At 36.5% G+C, this 27,983-nt stretch overlaps 1 protein-coding gene and 1 long non-coding RNA gene across 5 annotated transcripts in view; one reads left to right on the plus strand and one right to left on the minus strand.

Moving 5' to 3' along the window:
• Positions 1 to 27,983, plus strand: part of pde1a (phosphodiesterase 1A, calmodulin-dependent) — a 104,115-nt gene that overhangs the window by 26,902 nt on the left and 49,230 nt on the right. For 2 of the 4 annotated variants that reach the window (XM_058786065.1, XM_058786067.1), the window contains exon 3: positions 18,329 to 18,355. The exons of 1 other annotated variant lie outside the window; for it this stretch is intronic. In XM_058786065.1, coding sequence (XP_058642048.1) covers positions 18,329 to 18,355 — 27 coding nt within the window. Of the gene's footprint in view, positions 1 to 15,702; positions 16,575 to 18,328; positions 18,356 to 27,983 lie in introns of those variants that run through there. One more of the 4 variants, XM_058786068.1, reaches the window with a different exon arrangement.
• On the minus strand, positions 17,533 to 27,198 carry LOC131546489 (uncharacterized). The gene is made up of 3 exons (XR_009272722.1): positions 25,615 to 27,198; positions 22,350 to 22,440; positions 17,533 to 17,990 (listed from the first exon to the last, which is right to left on the minus strand). It is a non-coding gene; the product is annotated as an uncharacterized LOC131546489 (long non-coding RNA).

Consider the following 27,983-nt stretch of genomic DNA (forward strand, 5'->3'; position numbering starts at 1 on the left):
CTAATAAGATTTCAGTAATAATATTACAGTTACTTTCCATAAAACAGCTTAGTTACTTTTGATGCCTCAACCCCGCTGATTTAAAATCTAACAATCAAATAATTCCTAGATTTATTTTCATGATTCGCACATGCATGTGATGTCCCCAGTGCAGCAGGCAAGCTTGGAATATGGAAAAGCTTACATTCAGCAGATAGAAATATTGCATTATATTGATTTTGTCAGGAAAAAAGATCTGTTGTGTAAGTTGTGGCTTTACTTTACTCTGGCATTACATCCCTCTGATCAGCATGTGGTACATTATATTAATACAATTAAAATATATATTTGGAAAATTAAACAGTTTCTTACAAATTCATGTGATTTGATAAAATGCATAACGAAATGTAATCACATATGGGTAACGGAAAAATTACTTCAAGCTACACATGACAATTAATGAGATGAATATACTTCTACACTTCTACTTGAATGCCACTATCAATCACTATTGAGTGTTTGTAATAACTTCTGACTGCGATTTTGGTCAAATGATGAGGCAGAAATATGTTGTTAATAACATTCTTGAAGAATTTTATCTGGAAGATACACAGTTACAACTTCTGTGGGGCGTGAAGAAAAAGTAATGTAACTAGTAGTGTAACTAATTACTGTTACCAGAAAGTAATAAGTCAAGTAGCAATATTACTTTTGAAAGGAGTAACTAGTAATGAGTAATATATTACATTCTTTGAGTAACTAGCCCAACACTGTTTATATTATAACATTCAATTTAGTGGCTGATTAGTATTTTAAATTAGCTTTTATTTTTAGTTTTCATTTTAGATTAAGTTTTAGTAATTTTGTTTTGTGCTTGTCATTTTTATAATTTTATATTTTTTTCTATTTCTATTTATTTCTTTAGTACTTCAACTTCAACTTATTTCAGTCATTTGCCAAATTTTTGTTAATGTTTTAAGTTTTATGTTCACCTTATTAATATTTTATTTTATTTCAGCTTTATTTCAGTCATCTAAAATTATTTTAAATAGTTTTAGTTAAAAATAGCAACACTGATTTTCAGTACAGTGTGCCGATCGGATCCACACAATTCCTAAAATAAAAAAGAAAATTGAAAAACAAATATAATAATAATAAATTAAAAAGTAACAAAAGATGTATGTTTTATATAAATGTCTAACATGTTATTTTATTAAATGAAATATTTTTTCCATCAGTTATACATCAAAACATTTTATATCATTAAACAAACAAACAAAAAAACTATAGTTAATAAAAATTAGCTTGATAGTTTTTTTTTTTTTAGGTTTGTTTTTAAAATAACACTGGATGTGTTATTTCCAGTGAAAAACTCTCCCACTCTTTCGCTGCAAGCCCCCAGATATCAACTAAAAACCGGCAGGCCCCACAACCACCAAAGCCTGTGGACCCAGCTCATCCTCCTCCTCCTGTGAGAGCTCTTCGACCGCTGCCACAACGCCAGGGCCCAAATCCTCCTCTTATCTGGTGTAGGTGAACCAAAAACAACTGACAGCTACTCTCAGTGATATGTGTCGGGTCCCCGCTATGGTAGCAGCAACTTTCACAAATATTTACAGAACAAGCTGGAACCCAGTGTGCCTGTAGCTTTCTCTATCTCTGTTTTATAACGTGATAGAAAGTCTAAGACCTTCTCAAGCCGTACGGCTGACCCATCTAATCTGCGGCCTATTATGCATCAAACTAAGATTGCTGAGACACAAAGTAATGCCATCAAGTTAGCATTTTTAAACATTCGCTCACTAAAAAATGAATCATTTCTGATCAATGACTTAATAACCACAAACAACCTGGATTTTATGTTTCTAAATGAAACATGGCTAGAAGACAGCTGCAGTGCAACAGTCCTCAATGAAACAGCCCCTCCTAACTTTAATTTTATAAGTGTCTGCAGGACTGTTAGGAGAGGTGGAGGTGTAGCTGCTCTATTTAAAGATGTCCATCAATGCAAGCAAGTGTCATTTGGTCAGTACTTGTCTTTTGAATACCTAGGTATTGTGCTGAAAGGTGCTCCTCGCATTCTGTTTCTCATTATTACTTAACCAATTGCTGTGTTTGTTACTATATACTTCCTATAATTTCAAGTCAATCGGATCAATACACACTGAGATATGGGGTCTCCATGTGTGCTCACTGTCTGGCGGCCATTTTGAAAGCTGTCTGAAAACTTTCACCAAAAGAGGAGCCTTAAATGTGCATTTTTTAGATGTTTAAGCCTTTATTTAGGGTAAGTTTCATTACTTATTGTAAAATTAAGAGATTAATGTTCAAACTTTTGAATACTAGAACCTGGAACATGGATGTGAGAAATAATTACATTAGATCCAAAAGATAGTTTTAGTAACATAGCGCAGATGCTACAGAACAGTTAGCTGACTAGCAGTATAAGATTGTGTGCTATGCTAACATATTACTTCACAGGCATTACTGGCTTGTACCTGTACATCCATAATATTATAAATTGACAGTTTATTGCTGGTCTGTCATTTTAAAGTGCTGTAATTTTTAAAGATTTCATATTATTTTGAGGTGAGCTTAAAGGGTGCACTACTATGAAAATCACACAGCTTCAGTGTGACATCAATAAGAAAAAGTATAATTTCATAGATATTGTTTATATTAAAATATGTATGAACTTAATACATGACCTAGACCAGGGGTAGGCAACGTCGGTCCTGGAATGCTGCTGTCCTGTAGAGTTTAGCTCCAACCCTAATCAAACACACCTGAACAAGCTAGTCAAGGTCTTCAGAATTACTAGGGCTACAGGCAGGTGAGGTTTTTTTCAGGGTTGGAGCTAAACTCTGCAGGACATCGGCACTCCAGGACCGATGTTGCCTACCCCTGACCTAGACTATTTATTTAGCAAAAATCCAGTCATTTTAATAAATATTACATGAAATTTATTAAAAATTATTGCTGCTCCAATTAAGCTCAGTGTGCTCTCTTTAAGCTCTTCCACACTGAATGTCTATATAAATACTTCATAAACAGACTTTACATATAAACTGATGGTTGTCACTTTAAGTTAAGTAAATTGATTTGCTATGGATTCTGTCAACTCAAATCTGCAGACTGGCTCTGATCTTTGGCAACTAGCATCAACTTTTCCAGACTGTAAATCTGTGGAAAATTGGGGCACAAATCATGTAGTTTATTCCAGCCTAAAGAGACTCTAGATAAGTTGACATCATTGAGGCTAGTTTCTGTTCATCCCCATGAGTGAAATGTTTTATTGGTTTGTTTTATTTGATTTTTGAATATGTGTTACTTAGCTGAACGTGGACTAGTCTAGATGCTGCAATGTGCTTAAATGACACTTCACTGTGAATAACTGATCAAATTGAATGCCTTGTTGCTTGATTTTAGTGTTCTGTTTTTTTTGTGATCGACTTTGTAGCTTCAAAAAAATTTTTTTTTTACAATTATTCTTTAAAGATTTTCCTTAAAGGGAATTCAGAATTCATGTTCCTTGTGTGTTTAAAGAGTGGAGAAGAATTAGGTTATTTGCCGTCTAGCCAATATACTTTTGTACGTTTTAAATATCCTGTGCATAAGCGCTTCATTTGAGATTTTGGCCAAGTGTATTAAACAACAAGAAAAACTAAGCGCCCATATAGCTACAATCAACGGTATATAACCTGTAAAAGTTGATGAAAGCATGTAATGCACTTGCTGCCTCAGAAAACAAACAGTTACAGCCGTAAAACACTCCATCTCTGTCATTCTCTGGTCAAAAACATTGTTAACTCCATTTGAGCTTGATTTTCATATAATGTTAAGAGCAAGTGTCTGATACAATACCAACGCTAACGACGCAGAGTCCCCCCCCAACTGAAAGGGATACTCCACCCCAAAATAAAATTTTGCCATTAATCACTTACCCCCATGTCGTTCCAAACCCGTAAAAGCTTCGTTCGTCCTCGGAACACCTCGGAACAGACGAATTGTTGAATAAATGTCGTTATTTTTATTTTCTTTGCGTACAAAAAGTATTCTCGTCGCTTCATAAAATTCAGATTGAACCACGGATGGCAGATGGACTATTTTGACAATGTTTTTTATACTTTTCTGCGCCTTGACAGCACTAGCGTAGGCAGAAATGTTTAAGTGGGTGGGCCTACATAAAACTGGGTGGGCCAGGTGTGTATATGAAAACCGCATGTCAAATTGCCAACAAAAAATACAGCACCAAGGTTCATTACACAGTATATCTAAAGCATGCATTAACATTAGTAATTTGTTATGTTAATGTCCATTTCAAAATTTACTAATAGTGGAAAAAAGATCTGCACACTGTTATTCCCTTTATTTAATTTTTAAAAAAACGTTTCAGTCCAGAGACCTTTGAAACACCTAAAAAAAATTACTAATAGGATATTATTAAAATTAAAAAATAACATTTAAAAAGTTAACATTGTTAACATTTGCCAGAGCTGGTTAACAAAGATGAATAAACACGTAACAAATGTATTGCTAATGTTAGTTAATGCATTAACTAACGTTAACTAAAAGAAGTTTATTAAAACGCATTACCTCAGAGTGAAATAACGGGGCTTCGCTGATGATTTCATAATCAAGCGTCTCTGTCAGTTCACGCGCATCGAGGACCACAGAAATGTGCGCAGCTGCAAATTATGCAGTTTGTCGTGGCGACCAGGATCTAGCACAACGTTTATGTGTTTCTTTCCACAAAGGACACATCTGTTTAGCAGATCAAACACTGTACCTATCATAATATGATGCTTCAAACACACTTGGTTCAGAAGTTTCCGATCGATAAATCCAGCACCCTCAGGTGGTCAGTCGGGTTTCATCTGTAGATGGTCCGGATTTATTGCTAAGACTTTTACTTTTTAAAGAATTGATCTGATTTATGTTTGCTTCACTAGGCTATTTTCAAATTTAACTTCACAAACGCGCGCATTTTACTATTATATCCTTATGTCGTAAACATAGGTCGTAAACGTAACATTGTGGGTGGGACTATCAGAAACGGACGAATCATCATTTTGACAAGCGTATGATGATATGCACCTATAGGAAGAGGGAAAACTAAGAAACGACCTGTAATTGACCATGAAAACAAGCGTTTAATATTTTTAATAAATAAAAAGTTACAGTGAAATAAGATGTTTATTAGTATCGTTTAATAAATTACATCCATTTGGAAAATTACAGGCCCACCCGTAGCTACGCGACTGCTTGACAGTGTAATTTACTTGGCAGTCAATGGGACAGTCACAAGCCTCCCGGTTTTCATCTAAAATATCTTGTTTGTGTTCCGAGGACGAACAAAGCTTTTACAGTGTAACACAGTTCGTAGATCGGGAAGAAGGAGGCGGGAACCGGCGAACATTTAAACAAAGTTTTAATAAAATAAACAAACATCAAAGTAAAGCGGCAGCCCCTCACGGACGACTGCCGCACATAAAATACAAAATAAAAGTCCAGGCCTGGTCCTCTCTCGTCTTCCACTGTCGTCACTCCTTCTTTTATCCTTCCGGAGCTCCTCCGTGGGACTCGAGACCGGTGAGTGGCGCAGGTGTCGCTCATTATCATTAACTCCACCGGCCTCGCTCCGTTCCCACGGCTCTCGGCCCCGCCCCACTCGCCACATACGGGTTTGGAACGACATGGGGGTAAGTGATTAATGACAAAATTTGCATTTTGGGGTGGAGTATCCCTTTAAAATAAGCAAGAATTTTTAATAAAATATGATGAGCTTAATGGGAACAGGGGTGTGTTTAAAGGGTACAAAAATGTTCCCATTAAACACAGACAGACTTTTTGAATTTAATGATGTACTGTATATCTTAATTGAAATGCATTTGTCATTTAAAATAAAATTAAACATTAAACAGATTAATATTTTATTTTCACATAACTTTTTGTTCTGAAACCAATATCTTGTGCACTAAAAATGTCTCAGTGTAGATTTTGGTGACCTTAATGGGTATGTTTACCCTATATCTTTAACACCAAGCATTTCTGCAGACTCTGTTGATCTTCTCCTTGATTCCTTTAACTCAAAAGTTAATGTTATTGATGATATTGTTCCCGTGAAAGTCTGCAAGAAGAATGGCAGACAAAAATCACAGCAGAAAAATCTGAAAATCAACAGCAGATCAGAGTATGAAAAGACAATGCAGAAAAGCTGAGCGGATGTGGCGGAAGACGAAATTCGAAATTCACTATAGCATATATAAAGACAGCCTTCATGCTTTCAATGTGGAACTAGCCACAGCTAGACAGACCCTCTTCTCAAACCTTATAAACGGTAACTTAAACCAGTGGTTCTCACTTCCAGTCCTGGGGGCCCCCTGCTCTGCACATTTTGCATGTCTCCCTCACTTAACACACCTGATTGAGATCATCAGCTCGTTAGGAGAGAGGTCCATGAACTGAACTAACGAGCTGATGATCTCGACTTAAACAACACTCGCACTCTTTTTGCTACTGTTGAGAGACTTACAAACCCCCCAAGTCAGATACCCAATGAAATGCTTTCCGACAGCAAATGCAATGAGTTTGCTTCCTTCAATAATATCAGAAAGGCAATTGGCACATCTTCTAGTTATGCAGAGGTCACACAGATTCGACCACAATTTCAAAATGAAGTAACTATGTCTGTTTTTGAAGCAATTGATAGCAGAATTTTGGAAGAAATAGTACAGCACTGTTACGTTCCTGTATCAAGTCTAGGGGAGGGTAGGTCACGTAACAGAATACAAATGGTGGTGTGTGCCAGCAGTGAGGACCAGTAGTCAAACTCAGAGTAATTTACAAAAAGAAAAATATAACATTTTTATTGTACAGATACAGGAGGGTTCGCTTTAATGACTTCGAGAGGGAGCTCAGGCCAAAACAAACATAATACCTATACCTAATAATTAAAATCTGACTAATGTACCAAAACAAAAGAAAACAGAAATACATCAAAATACCCTAACTCCCTTACTAGCATAAACAAGTCCAAAAGGACATGGCACCCCCTCCCCCCTTGCCTTGCCTGTCTTCCGGTCCTTTGATTCTCGCTGGTGTATATTGGATTACCCGTTTGCCTGACCCTGTCTTGGATACTGTTTGCCCCAGTTGGGATTATTGCTCGTGTTTGCAGATTACCCCTTTTGTCAAGCCCTCTGGATTTTGTTTGCACATCGATGACCCACGCCTACCCTAGGAATACTCTTTGTCTTGCCTCATTCATGTTTGTTTGCTGTTTATTGAACCATGCCTGTTTGTGACCACACCTTTGAATAAAACTCTGCACATGGATCCGCACGCTTCCTCTGTTCCTTCCATAACAGACACACTTCCCACATCTTTTTCAAAAGTGTGCTTAACTGTTTAGATGCAGATCTCTTAGAAGTGGTGAACGCCTCACTTCTTTCTGGGACTTTTCCAAACTCCCTGAAAACTGCAGTTGTTAAGCCCCTTCTGAAAACGCGCAATCTTGATAACACCATATTGAGCAACTATAGACCAATAGCAAATTTTACTTCCTTTCATATCAAATCTTCCTTTCATAGGTAGTTTCTGGTAGTTTTTAATCAGCTGAACAACTACTTAAACTAAAATGGATACCTGGACAATTTTTAATCTGGTTTCCAAGTGCATCACAGCACAGAGACAGCACTCATTAAGATAATAAATGATATTCGCTTTAATTCTGATTCTGGCAAAATATCAGTGGTACTACTCGATCTTAGTGCTGCATTTGACACTGTCGATCATAACATACTTCTAGAGAGACTGGAAAACTGGGTCGGGTTTTCTGGGATGGTACTCAAATGGTTCAGGTTATACTTAGAAGGGAGAGGTTATTATGTGAGTATAGGAGAGCATAAGTCTAAGTGGACGTCCATGACATGCGGAGTCCCACAAGGCTCAATTCTTGCACCGCTCTTGTTTAGCCTGTATATGCTCCCACTAAGTCAAATAATGAGAGAAAACCAAATTGCCTATCACAGCTATGCTGATGATACCCAGATTTACCTAGCCTTATCTCCAAATGACTATAGCCCCATTGACTCACTCTGCCAATGCATTGATGAAATTAACAGCTGGATGTGCCAGAACTTTCTTCAGTTAAACAAGGAGAAAACTGAAGTCATTGCATTTGGAAACAAAAATGAAGTTCTCAAGTTGAATGCATACCTTGACTTTAGGGGTCAAACAACTAAAAATCAAGTCAAAAATCTCGGGGTGATTCTGGAGATAGACCTTAGTTTTAGTAGTCATGTCAAAGCAGTAACTAAATCAGCATACTATCATCTCAAAAACATTGCAAGAATTAGATGTTTTGTTTCCAGTCAAGACTTGAAACTTGAAACTTGTTCATGCCTTTATCACCAGCAGGGTGGATTATTGTAATGGTCTCCTCACCGGCCTTCCAAAGAAGACCATTAGACAGCTGCAGCTCATCCAGAACACTGCAGAACATTCTGACTAGAACCAGAAAATCTGAGCATATCACACCAGTCTTCAGGTACTTACACTGGCTTCCAGTTACATTTAGGATTGATTTTAAAGTGCTTTTACTCGTTTATAAATCACTCAATGGCCTAGGACCTAAATACATTTCAGATATGCTCACTGAATATAAAGCTAATTAGGATCGAGTCAGTTAGAAATACCAAGGGTTCACACAAAACAAGGGGAGTCCGCTTTTAGCTATTATGCCGCCCGCAGTTGGAACCAGCTTCCAAAAGAGATCAGATGTGCTAAAACATTAGCCACATTTAAATCCAGACTCAAAACTCATCAGTTTAGCTGCACATTTGTTGAATGAGCACTGTGCTATGTCCGAACTGATTGCACTGTATTTTATGTATAATCATTTTCTATTCTTAACTGTTTTAAATTCATTTTAAATCAATTTTTATATCATTTTAAAAGTTTAAACAGAAGGCTAAAGTAAGTGCTGTGAGAATGTGGGCAAAGAAAGACAAGTGTGTTGGTTAATCAGTTGAAAGTAGGACCTCTGAGTTCTATTTGTTTGGTTTATGATGGTCAAAGTAAATAGGGGGTTAAGTAGTGGAATAGTTAGGTGTTTTGGAGGGTTTTTTCACTTAATGCGGAAGAGTTTGAGCAAAGTTTGAGAATATTTGTTTTTAAATTCCTTGTTTTTAATGTTATTATTTTTTCTTAATTCCTTCTTTTTGTTGTTGTGATTATTATTATTATTTTTTAATGACTGTTTTACTTACTTTTATGTAAAGCACTTTGAATTACTGTGTATGACATCTGCTATACAGGTGCATCTCAATAAATTAGAATGTCGTGGAAAAGTTCATTTATTTCAGTAATTCAACTCAAATTGTGAAACTTGTGTATTAAATAAATGCAATGCACACAGACTGAAGTAGTTTAAGTCTTTGGTTCTTTTAATTGTGATGATTTAGGCTCACATTTAACAAAAACCCACCAATTCACTATCTCAACAAATTAGAATACTTCATAAGACCAGTAAAAAAGCATTTTTAGTGAATTGTTGGCCTTCTGGAAAGTATGTTCATTTACTTTATATGTACTCAATACTTGGTAGGGACTCCTTTTGCTTTAATTACTGCCTCAATTCGGCGTGGCATGGAGGTGATCAGTTTGTGGCACTGCTGAGGTGGTATGGAAGCCCAGGTTTCTTTGACAGTGGCCTTCAGCTCATCTGCATTGTTGGGTCTGGTGTCTCTCATCTTTCTCTTGACAATACCCCATAGAGAATCAGGTCAGACTAGTTTGTTGGCCAGTCAAGCACACCAACACCATGGTCATTGAACCATCTTTTGGTACCTTTGGCAGTGTGGGCAGGTGCCAAGTCCTGCTGGAAAATGAAATCAGCATCTTCATAAAGCTTGTCAGCAGAAGGAAGCATGAAGTGCTCTAAAATGTCCTGGTAGATGACTGCATTGACTGTGGACTTCAGAAAACACAGTGGACCAACACCAGCAGATGACATGGCAGCCCAAATCATCATTGACTGTGGAAACTTCACACTGAACTTCAAGCAACATGGATTCTGTGCCTCTCCACTCTTCCTCCAGACTCTGGGACCTTGATTTCCAAATGAAATGCAAAATTTACTTTCATCTGAAAAGAGGACTTTGGACCACTGAGCAACAGTCCAGTTCTTTTTCTCCACAGCCCAGGTAAGACGCTTCTGACATTGTCTTTGGTTCAGATGTGGCTTGGTAGCCCTTTCCTGAAGACGTCTGAGCATGGTGACTCTTGATGCACTGACTCCAGCTTCAGTTCACTCCTTGTGAAGCTCTCATAAGTGTTTGAATCAGCTTTGCTTGACAGTATTCTCAAGCTTGCAGTCATTCCTGTTGCTTGTGCACCTTTTCCTACCCAAATTCTTCCTTCCAGTCAACTTTGCATTTAATATGCTTTGATACAGCACTCTGTAAACAGCCACCCCTTTCAGTAATGACCTTCTGTCACTTACCCTCATTGTGGAGGGCATCAATGTTCGTCTTCTGGATCATTGCCCAGTCAGCAGTCTTCTCCATTATTGTGGTTTCAAAGAACAAGATATACACAGAATTTATACTGTAGGGATGGTCATTTATTGAAACTCAAATGTAAATATTCTAATATTTTGAGATACTGATTTTTGACTTTCATGAGCTGTAAGCTCTAATCATCAAAACAAAAAAAACTTTTGAAATGTTTTACTTTACATGCAATGAATATAAAATATATGAAAGTTTCACTTTTTGAAATAACTTACAAGAAAAAATGAACTTTTTCACGACATTCTAATTTATTGAGATGCACCTGTATAAATAAACTTGCCTTGGCCTTGCCTTGGATGTGGGTTTGAATCTGGCCATGTGTCACATTCTTATAGCAAGCTTACTTTGTTTTCCTGTCAAATTTAATAAAACCAGTAATTAAAATGAATGATAAAATAAATAAAAACTGTATTTTCAGTGCAGGAAAGTGTCATTCAGTGTTCACATCATTCAAAGACTGCATTCATATGTCACATTTTCTTTGTCACATGTATAAATATTCCTTATGTCTGAGGAAATCTAATGCATTTTTAGTTTTAAGCTGTCATAAGTAAGTAAAAGCCAAGCTTGTCAGGAGTTATTTGAATTAAACATTAGCCACCCATGTATTTAAAGTGTCAAATGTATTATAGAGCATATGTCATGCTGTCTGGGTGTGGAGATAAACATTGTCTAAGCTTTTGGCTTTTAAAACTCCATTTAATTAAGAGGCCCAACCAAAAGGAAACACCCACTCTCCCATTATAACAATAACCTGCCTGCCTGATGATGATTGTTCTCTGACGTCAAAGCTGCACGTCCATCCATGAACAGAGCTGTCAAGATTAAAAACAAATGTTTGTTTATGACAAATCAGTGTCATTGGGTGAATCTTGGTGAATTACAACATCCCAAAGCCTTATTTCGCCCCAGAATTCATAGAAAAATAAAAAAAATAAGTATGTTGCAGTAAATGTACCCTATTGTAAGATCTGGATTTATTATAGTTCACTAAAACTAATAAAATACTAATTAAATATTAATTAAATAATTAAATAATATATTAAAAACTATTTTAATTTTATTTCAACTATTTGCCAAGGCAACATTTCTCATTTTCATTTAGTTTAACTTGATGTACTAAAATAACAAACAATAAAACTGAAATTAAAATTAAAATTACATAGACATTAAAAATGTTTTTTTTTTTTTTAAATACACGACAATATTACTAAAACTTTAAATAAACAATAAATAAAACAATAATAAAAATATAATAAAAAATACAATAATAAAAACGATTCTTATTATATTAATGTATTAATATTATTGTTTTATTAATAGTCATATAATATTTGGGGGCAGTCGTGGCCTAATGGTTAGAGAGTCAGGTCCAGCAGGGATTGTAGGTGGGGGGAGTGAATGTCCAGCGCTCTCTCCACCTCAATACCACGAATGAGGTGAGACCCTTGAGCAAGGCACCAAACCCCCAACTGCTCCCCGGGCGCTGCAGCATTGGCTGCCCACTGCTCCAGGTGTGTGTTCACGGTGTGTGTGTTCACTTCTCACTGCTGTGTGTATGCACTTGGATGGGTTAAATGTAGAGCACAAATTCCAAGTATGGGACACCATACTTGACCACACGTCCTTTCCTTTCCTTTCCTTTCCTTTCCTTTCCTTTCCTTTCCTTTCCTTTCATTTCATTTCATTTCATTTCCTTTCCTTTCCTTTCCTTTATATTTCAAATAATATAATATAATATTATCTCAATACTAAAACAACACTGGTAGTAACATTATGATTATTTCCTTATCTCATTATTTTAATGACAAATTAAGCATTTTGTCCTCAAATTGTTATTACTGCAATGTTTCTAGATTTTTTTTTTCTCCTTGCTGTAATGCAATGTTTTGTTTTGTTTTTTAAACAATATACAGGTGTAACATATACCTAAAAATCGGTTTACTCTACACATAAAATACTTTATTTTTCATTTATTTTGATCTTGAGATGAAATGAGCTGGCCAGGTTTTGTGTAATTCACCCTATTATTCTGAAGCCTGGAGCTCGTCATTGTATAAAAGTGAAGGTTTAGCGTTTCAGATAATGCTGCAGCTATTAACACACTTGAGTGATGGCTGTTTACATGCATGAACACGTGACCCGCATCCACCCCCGTATCAGATGTGTGCTTCTTGCCACAGAATAAAGCCATGAATGAAAGAGTGATGATCTCTGAAACACAAGAGTTCGTCAAAACAGTGGCTATGTTCCTGACCGGTCTTCATTGGCAGCAAGATCATGCTGCCTCTTAAAATGCCTTTTATTGGCCAAATTATAAGGCAGCATCACATGTATCCTTTGCAGAAAGACAATCCAACAATACTTTGCTATCTGCTCAGCTAAAATAAATTCTAAAATAAATAAAATGACAAATGTAATGATAAATATAATTTATCCAATACAGTGTTATTTTAGTACTATTGTAGTATTTATTAATATTTTGAATTAGCTTTTGTTTTTATATTTTCATATATATATATATATATATATATATGTGTGTGCTTCTTACTACTTTCATTTAGCTTTCATTTATTTTATATTTATTTTAATTTTTTTTATTATTACTTTAGTACTTATTAATATTCAACTTGTTAGTACTTAAACATATTTCAACATTTCTACTTTTCATGTTTAAATTTGAATAATTGTCTTTTATTTCCGCTTTTTAGTTAACGAAACGATTTGTAAATGTTTCTAGTTTTAGTTAAAGGAACACTCCACTTTTTTTGGAAATAGGCTCATTCTCCAACTCCCCCAGAGTTAATAAGTTGAGTTTACCATTTTGAATCCATTCAGTCGATCTCGGGTCTGGCGATAGCACTTTTAGCATAACAGCATAGATCATTGAATCCGATTAGACCAGTAGCATCGCGTTCAAAAATGACCAAAGAGGTTCGATAGTTATCCTATTTAAAACTTGACTCTTCTGTAGTTATATCGTGTACTAAGACCGGCGGAAAATGAAAAGTTGCGATTTTCAGGCCGATATGATTAGAACTATACTCCCAGTCCGGCGTAATAATCAAGGAACTTTGACGCGCAGCAGGTGCAGTGATATTACGCGGCGCCTGAAAGCAGTCCCCAGCTATATTATAACCAGGTACCTGGCTGGGGACTACTTCCAGGCGCCGCGTAATATCACTGCGCCTGCTGCGCCATGTTACGGCAGCAAAGTTCCTTGATTATTACACCGGAATGAGAGTATAGTTCCTAGCAAAATCGGACTAGAAAATCGCAACTTTTCATTTTCCGCCGGTCTAAGTACACGATATAACTACAGAAGAGTCAAGTTTTAAATAGGAAAACTATCGAAACTCTTTGGTCATTTTTGAACGCGATGCTACTGGTCTAATAGGATTCAATGATCTATGCTGTTATGCTAAAGTGCTATCGCCAGACCCGAGATCGGCTGAATGGATTCAAAAACGGTAAAACTCAACTTATTAACTATGGGGGAGTTGGAGAATGAGCCTATTTCCAAAAAAAAGTGGAGTGTTCCTTTAACAGTAACAACACCGATTCAAAACCAAAAAAACTATTTTACAAAATACATTGCTACAACCTCGATGACAACATCAAAGATGGTGGCCGAAATGAGAAAAAAATATATAGACATAATTCTTTCAATACAAAAAAGACTATTTTACTCAATATTTGAGTGACTATATCAAATTTAACCCATTATTTGTATGACTATATCATTGCATAGCACTAACTCTTGAAATTAACAGTCATGTCTCCCATGTGTTCTGCATAAAAAGCAATGTTGATATAACATAGAATTGCTTCATATGTAGAGCGTTCCAAATCAATCTCTTATGAGGTTTCATGTCAGTTAGAACGCTGCCTTAAAAGGCAGTAGACAGCAAGGCAGCTTGCTAGGTATTGGATCAGAGCCATTATGTTTGGTTAATGGAGTTCTGTGCACCGTCTAACCGTTGACACTCCTCTGACCTCACAAATCACAGTGTACGACATGCCAGGAGGTCCTGGAAGTGTTTGTCACAACCACAACCTCTTAGGTGATCATACCGCACATGTCTGAACAATTTTTACTGATCGTTCGCTAGCCGACGAGCACAAAAGCTTCCCTGATGTTCTGAATCAAACTGCACCTTCTTACTCTTGTCCTACTTGCTCTTTTGAGTCGATAATCACCGTCATCATAACGACAATCATGCGGGATAAGTGGACCTCTATAGATAACCCAGCACCGTTGTTATTTGGGGGCTTTGTTGCTGCTCTTTTCTGTCTAGGTTTGTCTATCTGTGCGTCTGTCTCTCCACGAGACCTTCAAGTCATTCTTTCACAGCTGTAATCATTCCCTCCAAAGCCATTTGTATGGCAGTGTGTGTTGCCATGGCAACGCCTTTCATCAATCACCATTTTAGTGCCGAAAGTGAATATGAATAATGTTTTATTTACACACACAGTGTCCCATTTTATGCATTTCCATTTATCAGAACTGCTTTATATGAAACAAACAGCTAAATCAACCTTCCAACAGTCAACAAACATGCTATCTCATTAAACGGAAAATAAAAACCGAGACAAGAGGCTATTTTTCCACCTAATGTAATTGTATCTTGTTATGGCATGGCAACTGTCTGAACCACCTTTATGTGAAATAAAAAAAGGAATCAGAATATTCTCATTCCATAGGCAATTCCTATGTGATGAAATGAGCTAATGGGAATTTTTTTTAAATTTTTGTTCCTATGCTAATGCTGGAATGATTAAGCTGTTTTACATTGTAGAGTGTAATCCAATAGACCGGTAACCCCGAAGAAGGGATCATTAGGATTCAGTCTATTCATGCTGCGGATGCTCCGTAGGCAGGAGATGATGTGCCCTTCCCCCTAATGAATGAAAATCAGCCATGCCTGGCTGCAACAGCACCAAAAAATCCCACAATTCCCTTCTTATTTACAGAAACGAGATATAGGGGTGCTGCTATATTAGGCAAAGTGCTCTTGATTTTATTCTCTTCCGAAACCCTTCACGGTCTCTCTGAGTGTGTGCCTGCCTAATCAGCCCTTTTGTACTTCACAAACAATCATGAAATTTTTATCAGCAAGCTGCTTCTTGCAGCTGCGCTGGAATGAGGGGATTAGAGCGCGTTGAATCTAGGCTGCCGGGCGCGAGACGAGCGCGGGACGATAGCGCGCAGGTTAATTTCATTAAAACGCCAACTCGGGACCAGGAGATGCCGCCGGGGGAGCTTATCACTCAGCTGGCCAACGGGAGGGAAGGCGCGCTAAAATACGAGGGCTTCTCGATGGCTTCTTCTTTCGGGGGAAGGCAGGTGAATCTCGGCCGGATGATTATGATGATGATGCTGGAGAGGATGTGAGGAGACGATTCTCTCTCCTTCTCCCTGCTGAGGAAGAGGAGGGGGAAAGCGTTGCTCTGCCTGCGCCATTCCGTCTCCAGCCAACGGATTCCATCAACACAGGTGCCCGTTTCGGTACTTGAGGTGTGTGCGTGTTTGTATAAATGCGTGAGATTAGAGATGCCAAAAGGCAGCGCAAACAGAAAGAGCGAGAGGGTGAAATTTTCAAGCACAGCGCTACTTTTCCGGTCAGTGGGAGAGCAAGAGTAAGCGAGAGAGAGAGAGAAACATTTGTGTGACGTGCGTGTGTGTGTGTGTGTGTGTGACAGCGTTCCCTCAGTGCGTAGAGGAGAGACAGGTCTGCGCGCTGACACTCACTCCAACGGGCTGATGCGCTCTGGAGCTGCGAGCAGGACCCTCTGGGAGACGTTTCTCGCTAGAACTGCCGGAGATGCTTTGAAGACCCGGATCTCTGCGCCACACGTGTTGAATCGCATACCTGCGTATCCCTCTGCATCTTAGATCACTCCACACGCTCGCGCGTTCGTGCAAACCATGGATGCTCTGGCCAACGACACTGACGGACTCTTGAAGTACTCCAAGTGTGACCAGACGGAGAAGATGTGGATTAGGCTGAAAGGAATGTAAGTGCTTCTTGTTTCCTACTCTTTCGTCAGCAGCACTCGGTTTGATTCCTGCACGGCAGAGCGGTGTGGTTGTGTTCACTGTACGCTGTGATGCTGGGAGTGGGTGAATCTTGACTCTTGGGGCAGCAAGTGTGTGAATGTAATACTAATGAGACTGTCAAGCCTAATCAAGCAATGTTGTTGTTCACATACTTGTTTCTGCTGACAGTTCTGCCTAATGAATTCATATGAGTCTTGTAGTGTTGAGGTTCAGCGGTGTTTGGATTGGGTCATTTTGGGGAGAAACTTTAACAATCCAAATGTCATTTGTGGATTTAATTTTTAATGCAGACGTCGAACATCGCAATTCACCACAAACTCGGTAGTTACTACAGTTGTAGTTAACAATAATGTTGTGCACAATCCAACACCACTTTAAGGTCAGTTTAACATAATTTTAAGATAACTAAAAATTCAAACTTATTTTTCAGCCATAATGAATAATAATAGATCATTTATCACACTTTATACTACAAACAGAAATGAAAGGATATACCCTTGCATAAAACTACAAAATATGTATAAGTATCTTTAGTTGATATGCAATTTAATTAAGATTATTTTAATATTAACTGAGCATTTCAACTTATTTTTCAAAAATGAATCAAACTTAAATGCTATTTTAATATTATTGATATACTGTTTTACTTTTAAAAATATTTTAAATTAGATTTTATATTTATAGTTTCCAATGTCATTTTAATTTTACAGTTTTTTTTCATCTTTAAAAAAAATATATCTAGATAGTCAACATTTTATTTTAATTTTTTTTATGTAATTTTATATGTTGCTTTGACAACTAGCTGAAATAAGCTTGATTTTATTATATGTAATTTTTTTTTCAGTTAATGCTTATAATTATTTATTTATTTATTTAGTTAATGTTTTTTTCCTGGTTTTAGTTAACAATAACTGCACTGCTTTATATTCAAAACAGCAACAAAATAATATTCTCTTGACTCTTTATTTAGTATGAATGATGTACAATATTAATTTATTTTTGTTGTGGCAATAAATTCATTTTCCAGCGTAAAAATGACCTTCTGTTGTTCTAGTCGCTGCTAAAAACATAACCTTCAGTCTGCTGTTAAATGCGTTTGTGCTGAAGCAGAGGGCAATTTAATCAGACATTATGACCTACAACAGAAGGAAATTTGTGGAAGTCACTGAATGGCTGATCCCTGGATTTAAACCAGTCTAGTTCCATCACCTCCCTGCAAAGCTCATCCAAGCCTCTTTGGTGAGCTCCATCTATCCCTATATACTGATCGCACTCTTCCATTCATCCCATCTGAGGTGGACAGTGTTGTTTTGGGATGTGTTGAAACAGCCCTCCTGCTCAGTATCCAGGCCACGGTTGTTCCTCAGAAACTCCTAGTTGGAATAAACACAATCAAAATCAAAATGAATTATGTAGGCGGTTTAATATATAATGAAATATATTAGCTAATGATTTGCAATATGTTCCAGTGCGTCTACGCGCAGTGAGAGCTCTAGATCTCATTCTAAATCGCATCAGATAACAGCAGCTTCTTACGATGACTAATGCACTGCAGCGGGAAAGTGAGAATTCCTTGAGATCCTGGCTTTGTTCACACTGGAGCATGCTGTTCTTGTCAGTCCTGTCCTTTACATACGTAAAACTACTTTCTTCCATGGCAAGTGCTCATTATGGCTGCAAGCTAATGTGCTTCCATTTTTTTGTCTTGCAGGCAGAAGTACAAAAGCACATCTCACAGGTAAGTCCAAAGTTGGTCTCTATTTGTGTCACACAAATTCATTGGACCACATGAACATTTCATGCATGACAAGTAATGCAGGCTAGATGAATCTAACCGCAATCTTATCACTCCAGCTGGGTCACTAATGGTTTCATTGCCACCTCCATAGTGTGGGGGTTGCGTAATGGGTAAAGATCTGGCGTGCTAAAGTGAAGGTTGCACCTAAAATCACGATTAAATAGGCCGATTAAAGAACTGGAGAGATATTGACATTACAATCCAGCTCTTTCACCTGTGCCAATGAACATGGTGCTCCAAGGAGACCGTCTCTGTAATTAGGCTTTGTTAAACGGCTAAGCATCTCGATCCAGACAAAACATCAACCAGGAACAAGACATTGGTGTTCTTCCATTTCCATGTGTGACAGCCCACACAATACAAACTGCACTCGCTGTCTGATGCTGTCTTATGATGTACGGATTACAGAAGTGGGGCAGCTCTGGAATGGAACGCTAAAGAGATTATCGCAACGCTTGCATGGCAGCTCTGTATTGATATTCCTCAAACATTCTGCTTAGGGTTTGTTCTAAAGCCCTGACATTAAGTATTGAACTTGTGCTATTGATTCAGCCCAAACCGTTTAACGGACAGACTTTATTCAAACTGTTTGGTGGATAATGTTATCTTTGGGTGTGCTTTTGTAAACTGTAAGCTTTCATAGAACATTGATACACTCTTAAAAATAAAGGTTCTTCGGAATCTGTGGTTCCACAAAGAACCTTTAACATCCATGGAACCTTTCCATTGCACAAAAGGTTCTTTATAGTGGGAAAAAGGGTTTTTTAGATTATTAAAATGGTAGAAAAAAACGGTGCTTTTAAGAACTGTTCACTGAAAGGGGAACCAAATGGTTCTTTTATGGCATCGCTGCAAAAACCACTCTTTAGAATCCTTATGAGTAGAATAGATCTTTCCTATATCTATTTGAGTATTGAATTGTGATCGGTCTTGTCTTCATAAATAGGCAGCTGCATTCTAAGGCAACATTCTACAGTAACCTGAGATGGAGACTTGACTTAAATGATTTCAAATAGAGTTTTGTATAACAACACTGTAACACTACGTACATAGCATACACCAATTTTAAGTAAAATAGTCAATTGTCAATTAAATTGAACTATTTTTTGAGTGTTGACAATGACATACAGTGCCTTTCGATGTTTGGGTGGGGTTTTGGACAATATAGCATAAATTTCAAAGAATTTCTTTACCTAAATACATCATAATTTGTGATTATCATGACATCATAATGGCAAAACATACAAATAGAGTCATTGTATTCATGTGCCTTTGGCAGCTGTGATGCCTAATTACTGGATTAAACTGGTTTAGGTTTCTTTTCTAAAGATTTCCTGAAGATAGCTTTTCTGATTGATTGCCAATTAAAACAAAGTTTAGAGATGGTTTAGAAATAGCTCTAGTGTTTTATTGCTGTTTTTTTTCTTCCCTGAATAAATTTTCTTTATTTCATAAAATGATAGCATAGTTTTTGTTCCTTATGAATTTCAATCCCAAAATGATAAGGATTTTGGAGTAAATAAAATTTTTAGTGCTTTACATAATGCAGATTGTTTCAAAGTAGCTTCACACTAATAATCAGGAAAATAACAGTGTTAATGCGGTAAAATTAATCAGTTATGAAATTATTTAAATTCAGCTACAAGCGGCTCTACAGAAGACAATAATGTCATTATTCAGCTCAAGCCAGTTCAATGTTAATTCAGTTCAGTTCAATAACTTTGTCAATGCTGGTTTTGGAGTGTCATGATAACGGCAAATGCATTTTTTTTTCTATCACAACCAAATCCTTATTTAAAACTTTAACAAAATTCCATCAAATGAAGCAGCAAATTTAGAGACACATATTAAGTAAATAATAGCCAAAAAATCACAAATTAATAATATCTGCCAAACCATTCAAAGGACATAGTAAAGATGTAGTGCATAAATAAAACAAGTGCCAATGCATTTTCTCTCTCACACACACACACACACACACACACACAAAGCATTACTGACACTGAAGAGCCCTGATGCCTTCACTGGCCCTCCTCTGTGTGGAAACCTCTGTCAAGCTCTTATGTGAAGGCCAATCAGAGCAGTCTAGTTCAGGTGAAGTGGTCCTCACACACCCCCACATTACTGCCTCTGATGCTAAACACTCGCCTGCCCTCAGTAACAGCCCCACATTTATGTAATGCACGCTGAGAGGTGCTGCTCAACAATGGCCTTCCTTCAAAGCACAGCTCTCCACTATCAGTTAGGCGGACCTCAGCGTGTGCACTTCATAGTGTCTCTGGAGAGGACAAAAACATCTCTGCATCAGTATTCACCTCAGGAAACAAGAGTCCATCGGTAATTCATGTGTCAAAATCAGTCATGTCCCACAGGTGGGAGAGGTTTATGTGGAAAACAGTGGTTACTGTAATTGGCTGAACCTCTCAAAATCTGTCAGGAACAAGTCCAGATGACATTTCATCCCAAATTCAAAAGAAAGGAATAAGAAATGCATTTCGCTTAAAGACAACAAAAGACTTCTTTAGGACTATTGGAATTTTTATAACATTATTTCCCCCTTAAATTTACATAAAAAAGAAAAAAAATGTGTTGTATTACGCAACTATGTATTATTGTTTATGTTATTGTGGAATTTATGTTGGTTAAAATGTATTTGACCAGCATATATATATGCATTACATTACATAAATTTTTATTTATTCATTTTATTTTTATAACAAGAATCAGCATTAACAATAATGGGATTTAAAAAAAAAAAAAAGATTAAATCAAAAGTAAAATGTCCCATGCATTGCTTTATGACAGTTTCTCCCTTAATCTCAGAAAAAATTATAAATAAATAAATAAACAGATAGATAGATAGATAGATAGATAGATAGATAGATAGAAAGATAGATAGATAGATAGATAGATAGATAGATAGATAGATAGATAGATAGATTGATTGATTGACTAATTAAATGTATTGTGATAAAAATATATACATTACTGTAAGAAAGTAAATAAATAACTCAAAAGTAAATTATTTGCTGGGAAATTGTCTAATTGTTATGAAAATAATGCCACAATGAAAAAAAGGTTCTAAAAATAAGCTTAATTTCTGTTATGAAAAAAAAAAATCTATTATTTTTTCTCTTTGTTTTAAAATTAAATGACACAAACATGTATTCATGAGATTCATTTGTAAATAAGATTGCACCTCCAATTTTGTGAGTGGTTGTTTTGTAGTGTGGAAGGTATATTCATCCACAATTAGTCCTATAGTGCGAAATTAAATAGAATGTGAGGTGACAGCCCGAGACACCTTATAATGCAGAAGATAATCAATCCAACTAATTATATCAGCAGTGCTTTAAGCGCTGGGTGTTTAGCAAGCTGTCAGTAATGAATAATGTATGGTGGTCTGATTGATTAAATGACTCTAAATGATATTGCGTTAAATTGTGTTAAAATGAAGGATCTTTAGACAAATCTTTGGAAATATAGAAGATATGAGTAATGCATCCACTAGAGGCCCCCATTAAACTGTCCCAACAAAGTTCATTGAAAATATCCTCATGCATTATGTGACTTCTTACTAAAAAGCATATTAAGAAACAACCTTGTTCATCTCACTCTCTATTGGCATCTATAGTTCCATGAGAAACCTTAAACACCAATGGAATCATTACAATGCACAAAACATTCTTCATAGTGTAGAAAGATTATTTCTAAAAGGTCCTTTGGGGAACTGAAGATGGTTTTTGTATAGTATGACTGCAAAAAACAAAACAAAATGGTACCTTTGTTTTTTACTGACAATACCATTATTTTAATGTGGTGTCAACTTATTTACACATAAAAACAACTGCACAGATTTTCTTTTTAAACACTATTCTTGGTTTCAGCTACAGCAAAACCACTTCAGAGACACCAAAAGCTTGCTCGTACTGACCTTTACATTAGAGCAACTCTGTCTGTAAGGCTGTTGAGTATATATAAAAGTGTGAAGAGCTGGATGGCAGCATTGTGTTGGCCCTCTTTCTCTGAAAACACAATAGAAAAGAATAAAGCATAGTACACCGAGTGTCAAGTAGCCATCCAACGATTTCCTGCTGTGTTGTGTCATTAGCTGTTGAAGTGTAAAAGACAATGTATGAAACGCAGGCTTGTGAGACAAAAACATTTTCCATCATTCTCTGAGACAAAGCATCAATTCCACACAAAATGTGCATTTGTATTTGTTGTGTTAATGGTAAAAAGAAAGGAAAGAAAATTCATAGATAAACTATCAATTTTACACATAATGTACTTCAAAAGATCATACCCAGCAAACGGAACATTCTCAGAACATTCTGGCAAGGTTTTCTCAAAGTTTGAACAAACATTTTTCCAGTAATGTTAATAGAATGTTCATTCAAAGTTATCCGGTCTTTAAAAATGTTCTTAATGTTTATTTATTTATTTATTTTCTGAAATGTCTTTTTTTAGATGGTTGTCTAACATTTTGTAAAAGTTCAGAGAAAATTCAAAAGTAACATTCCGGGAATATTTGCAAAATTATAAAATAGAATGTTCCCTTAAAGTGCCCCTATTATGCCTTTTCGAATATGAAAGGTATTTCATGCAATCGCCTAAACGAGTTGTCAGGAATTCGAATCTTATTCTGTTATGGCTGTAAGTCACAAAGTAATACATTTGCATAATGTCCGCCCATGGGCTGTCATTCGCGCTGTACGCGGTAGACCAATTACAGAGGACTGCGCCATCTGACCAATCACAGCAGTGAGGGCTCACGGAAAGGAGGGGTTTAGAGAGACTGATTCTTCAAACTGAATCATTTAGAAATTAGGTAAAATTAAATAAATTTTTTGAGAAAACAAAAGTGTTTTTTGACCTTGCATGCATGTAAACCTGTTTTAGGAGACTCGTAAGACAATATTAGCAACCTTAAAAATACCATAATAGGGGCACTTTAACATTTGCATAATCAAGAAAAAAAAACGGACGTTTTGAACGCTCAGAGAATAATGTCCAGAATTAATGTTTAACGGTATATTAGCAAAATGTTCATAGAATATATTTTTGTTACCTGGATGAGTACCGACTTTAGCCAGTGTCTGTCAGTTCTGAGATACACTAATTTACTAATAAACATTGACAAAATTAGCGTTTAGCATGTATGCATTTATGCACATTTGAAATGTAAAATCTTTCTCTTCTGGGAAAAATGACTAAATATATTGATGGCTCATCTTGCACTACAACTTTTTGTCTTAATCAAATGCTGAAAAATTCACCTGCTTGTGATTAGCATAGCAAGTAGCAAATTATGGCTATTTAAAATCTATTTGTTATTTAAAACGGGCCAACTTCTTAAGCCAATGGCAAAATGAGCCCACGAGACAAGCACAGATTTTTTTAGTGTTTCGATCATCATGCTGTGTGTATTTTAAAACTAGCTGCAAATGCGAGAAAGAAAATATGACATCTGCACAGTAGACCTTGCAGATATTTCTGCATTGTGTTGTGTGGGCTTCCTGTCAACAGGTTCCTGTCTCTCAGGCCTCGTACCACCTCTCCAGCATTTGCTAAAACATTCTGGTGACGTCTCCTGGCAACTGAGTATTTCCTGTTCTCTGGATCTGTATTCATTTCAAGCTGTCCAGAATCTGGCAGATGTTAACAAACAGACCGGCATCCTGTGAGCAAAAAGGCTTTAGGGTCTTTGGTTGTGTTACTTGAGCTCGTTTGGGAACGTGTAGCTTATTAATCTACTGTTGTTTCGGAGTTGTCAGAGAGGCGACCGTGAACATGCCAGAAGTGAGCGTCTGTTTCTGCTTCTTGTCAGAAATAAGCCACACACTCTCTTGCATGTGGTGAGAATGAATGCTGAAGTTTATTTTATCCACTTCCTATGCATGTCTATGATTTACTTGAGAACCATTTACTTTTGTGCCTCGTGTGTTTACTAAAGCAAGCTACAAACCATGTTTGGGTTAGTGCACTTTTATTTAAGAAGACAGTTCATTAAAAACTGAGGTTTTGTCATCATTTACTCACTGTTGTGTTATGTCATTCCAAAGTGAATAATGATCACAGCTGCCCTTGATCCCCATCCACTTTCATTATTAGAGGATTTATGTTAAATGTATCCCTTTGTGTTCCATACAAAAATTTATTCACAACATAAGGGTGAGTAAATGATGACAAAACCTCAATGTTTGTGTGAATTATCACTTTAATTCCTTATTTACACTGACAGCAACTTGCAGCAACAAAGCAACCGAAAAAATATTCTCACATATAATATAATATACACTCCTGTTCAAAAGTTTGAGGTCAGTACACTGTAAAAAGTGATAAGTTGACTTAACTTAAAAAAATTGAGAAAACCCTCAATTAAAAGAAAAAATAAAGTAAATGATAATTAAAAAAAATAAGTTAACTGAATTGTCAAGTTCATTTAACTTTTTTCTTTTAATTAATATGTACTTAGTAATTTTAAAGCAACGGGTTTCCTCAATTTTTTTAAGTTAAAGTTTTTAAGAATCCATGATTTCAACTAAAATATTAACAAGTTTGTGGTAATTATAAGATGTGATAGCAAGTTGTTCGCGAAATAGAACGTGGGTGGACATTATGCAGATGTGTTACTTCGTGACGTACAGCCGTAACAGAATAAGATTCGAATTCCTGACGACTCATTTAGACGATTGCAAGTCGACTCTTTTTTTTTAGATAGACAATAACTTTATTTATCGTGCACTGTCGGCTTCACAACTTTGCAGATAGTTTGTGTTCACATACAGCTACATGACACACTGCATGAAAGGTAAAATTCAAAAAGGCATAATAGGGGCACTTTAACTGTTTTCAACATTAGTAATAATAAGAAATGTTTCTTGTGCACCAAATCAGCATATCATAATGATTTCTGAAGGACCATGTGACACTGAAGACTGGAGAAAATTTAGCTTTGCATCACAGGAATAAATTAGATTTTAAAATATATTTAAATAGAAAACAGTAATTTAAATTCTAATAATATGCCAAAATATTACTGTTTTACTGTATTTTTAATCAAATAAATGCAGCCTTGTTGACCACAAGAGACTTTTTCTTTTAGAAACATTAATAAATCTTACTGACCCCAAATTTCTGAAAGGTATTACTCTGCATTATGTTCATTTTAGCTGCAAGAAAAAATTGAATGGTACCTTATTTTTTTATCTCATTTGTGATCACGTTTCTGAAGCTTTAAAAGCCCACAAATAACATCAGGACATCCCGCAGCAGGAGCGGCTTCACAACCAACAGTATATGAACCTCCATTGCTAAAATTGCTGTCAGTGTGAGCGGGGCTTCAGCTGGCAGCTAAACAATTTGTTTAGTGGACTGGAATACCAGAGCGTGGCACCATATGTGCGCCCAGAACAATAAGCCTGTAGCTATCTTCGGATGTATTTAGAAGGTGTCCAGTGATCTGAGCAATTTCCTGAGAGCAGTTTAGACCATAATTTGTCCTTGCTTGTTTAATCTCTCTTTCTTCTAATTTTTTTTTAAACCTCTCTTACTTTGTGTTTTATGTCCACCTGATGTTGACTGTCTAAATAGGGCCGGCTGACTTTGACTTGATTAGATCATGACCTGGAGAGAGAATGGCTCCCTGACAAACAATTTTGCCTGAAAATGAAAGTGTAGCAATGCAATTACCATTTTCTCACATTCAATCAGCGAATGCTCGAGGCCTCTAATGATTTTGGCAAACAACCAAATCCTTGCTTTTTTAAAGAGGCTTTTTCTGTGTGATTGTGGAAGAATAAAGGAACTATATTCACGACAATATGTCAGCAATACGTTGAGAGCACCTATCAAAAAGTGAAAATGCCAACTGTCCGTTCTCAATTATTTTATCACTTGCTATCAGTGTAAAGCTTCAAAGCACAAAAAGCTGGCTATGAGCGATAAAAGAAACAGAAGTGAACAGAAAACAAACAAAAACCCATTTATTCTTGATATCAGCACTATCCGCTCCGTGTTCACGTATGATGGTTGCTATAGCAACATGAATCACAGTGTGAGGCTATAAGGTTAAATTATGATTGCTTTATCAGTTTTAGATCGGAAGAAAACTGCTATGGCTGGCTATGGAAAAAAACAAAACAAACAGAGTTGTTAGCAACTAAATGCGACAAATTTTTTATTCTCTTTCTTTCCATGACATCATTTCAAATTTTCAGAGCTAAATTCAAGTGTTTTTTTTTTTTTTGACAAGTCTGTCAAACATAAAAGAACACAAGACTTAGAAATGGTACTGTGGGAACTTCAGTGTGACTAACCCAACCTGAACACCTAAAAAGAGAGTGTGAGAGAGAGAAAAAGAGATACTCATTCCAGGGAAAAATTGCATTTCTCAGTGGTGACTCGTTCACAGCTCACGAGACTTAAAGGAGTAGCTCACCCAAATATGAAATGCATTTACTCACCTCATGCTTTTCCTAATCCATATGCCTTTCTTTCAAAAGGTGAGTTTTTGAATAAAAAACTGGAAGATATTTTCTAATTCCAAGTCTGAAAATGCTCTAAAATGGATTAAAGAAGCCATGTGAAATCTTGGTTTCTGTTTGCATCAGCAGCCAATGAGCTTGCTGCTCAACATTCAATACTTATCTAGTGCTTGCTGTAGCAGTTGCAGCGCACTTCAGAAACCCTCCACCTTCCCCAGCTCCACCTGTGTAGATCTACTATGGGGTAATTTCATGTATGTTATATATGAGGTCATTTTATATATGTTATATGTGCAGCAGCAGTATTTCTTACTGTACGTGTTCTCAGCAGCATCTCTGTGAATATATTGGCAGTAGCAAGTCTTGGTACTTGCTCTGCCGCCCCAGCAGCAACATAGCAGATCTATTCCGCCAAGATCAAACACAACATTACAATGTATATTACCATGCTAAACTCTCCGAGAGTCATCATGACAGAACTACAAAAACTGGAAATTGATGCTTGCAATTGATTCTTGCATTGCTTGATCAAACGCACTGACACCATTGCCATCATGTTTGATTTGACAGAAGACCCAAGAGTTGACGGTAGCCATTGACTCCCATAGTATGGCTACCATCATCTGTTGGGGTTCCAACCTTCTTCAAAATATCTTATTTTGTGATCAACAGCTGAAATGAGTTCATACGAGTTTGGAACAACTTGAGGGTGAGCAAATGATGACAGAATTTGAATTTTTGAATTGTTGTCTGCTTGAAAGTCACATCAAATAACTTCAGTAAAATTGAGTCATATGGACTTAATATTTATTGTTTATTCTCAGAGAATGAAAGAAAGTAGAAAAATATGGTTTTAAAACAACACAAATGTCAGTACATGATGACAGAGTAAGCATTTTTGTATAAAATATGTCTTTAATAGAGTTCCCAGATCGACTTTGCCCTTAAATTACTAGGAGGAAAAAAACAGACAATTACTGACATATAATTTGGTCTTTTAAGAAGGATTTAAAAAAAAGAAATGTTTGAGTTCATATTGAGAAGTCTGATATCTTGGCACATCTGACATCTGAACATCT

Source organism: Onychostoma macrolepis, chromosome 09 (genome assembly GCF_012432095.1).
Source record: "Onychostoma macrolepis isolate SWU-2019 chromosome 09, ASM1243209v1, whole genome shotgun sequence".
In the NCBI taxonomy this organism is placed as follows: domain Eukaryota; kingdom Metazoa; phylum Chordata; class Actinopteri; order Cypriniformes; family Cyprinidae; genus Onychostoma; species Onychostoma macrolepis.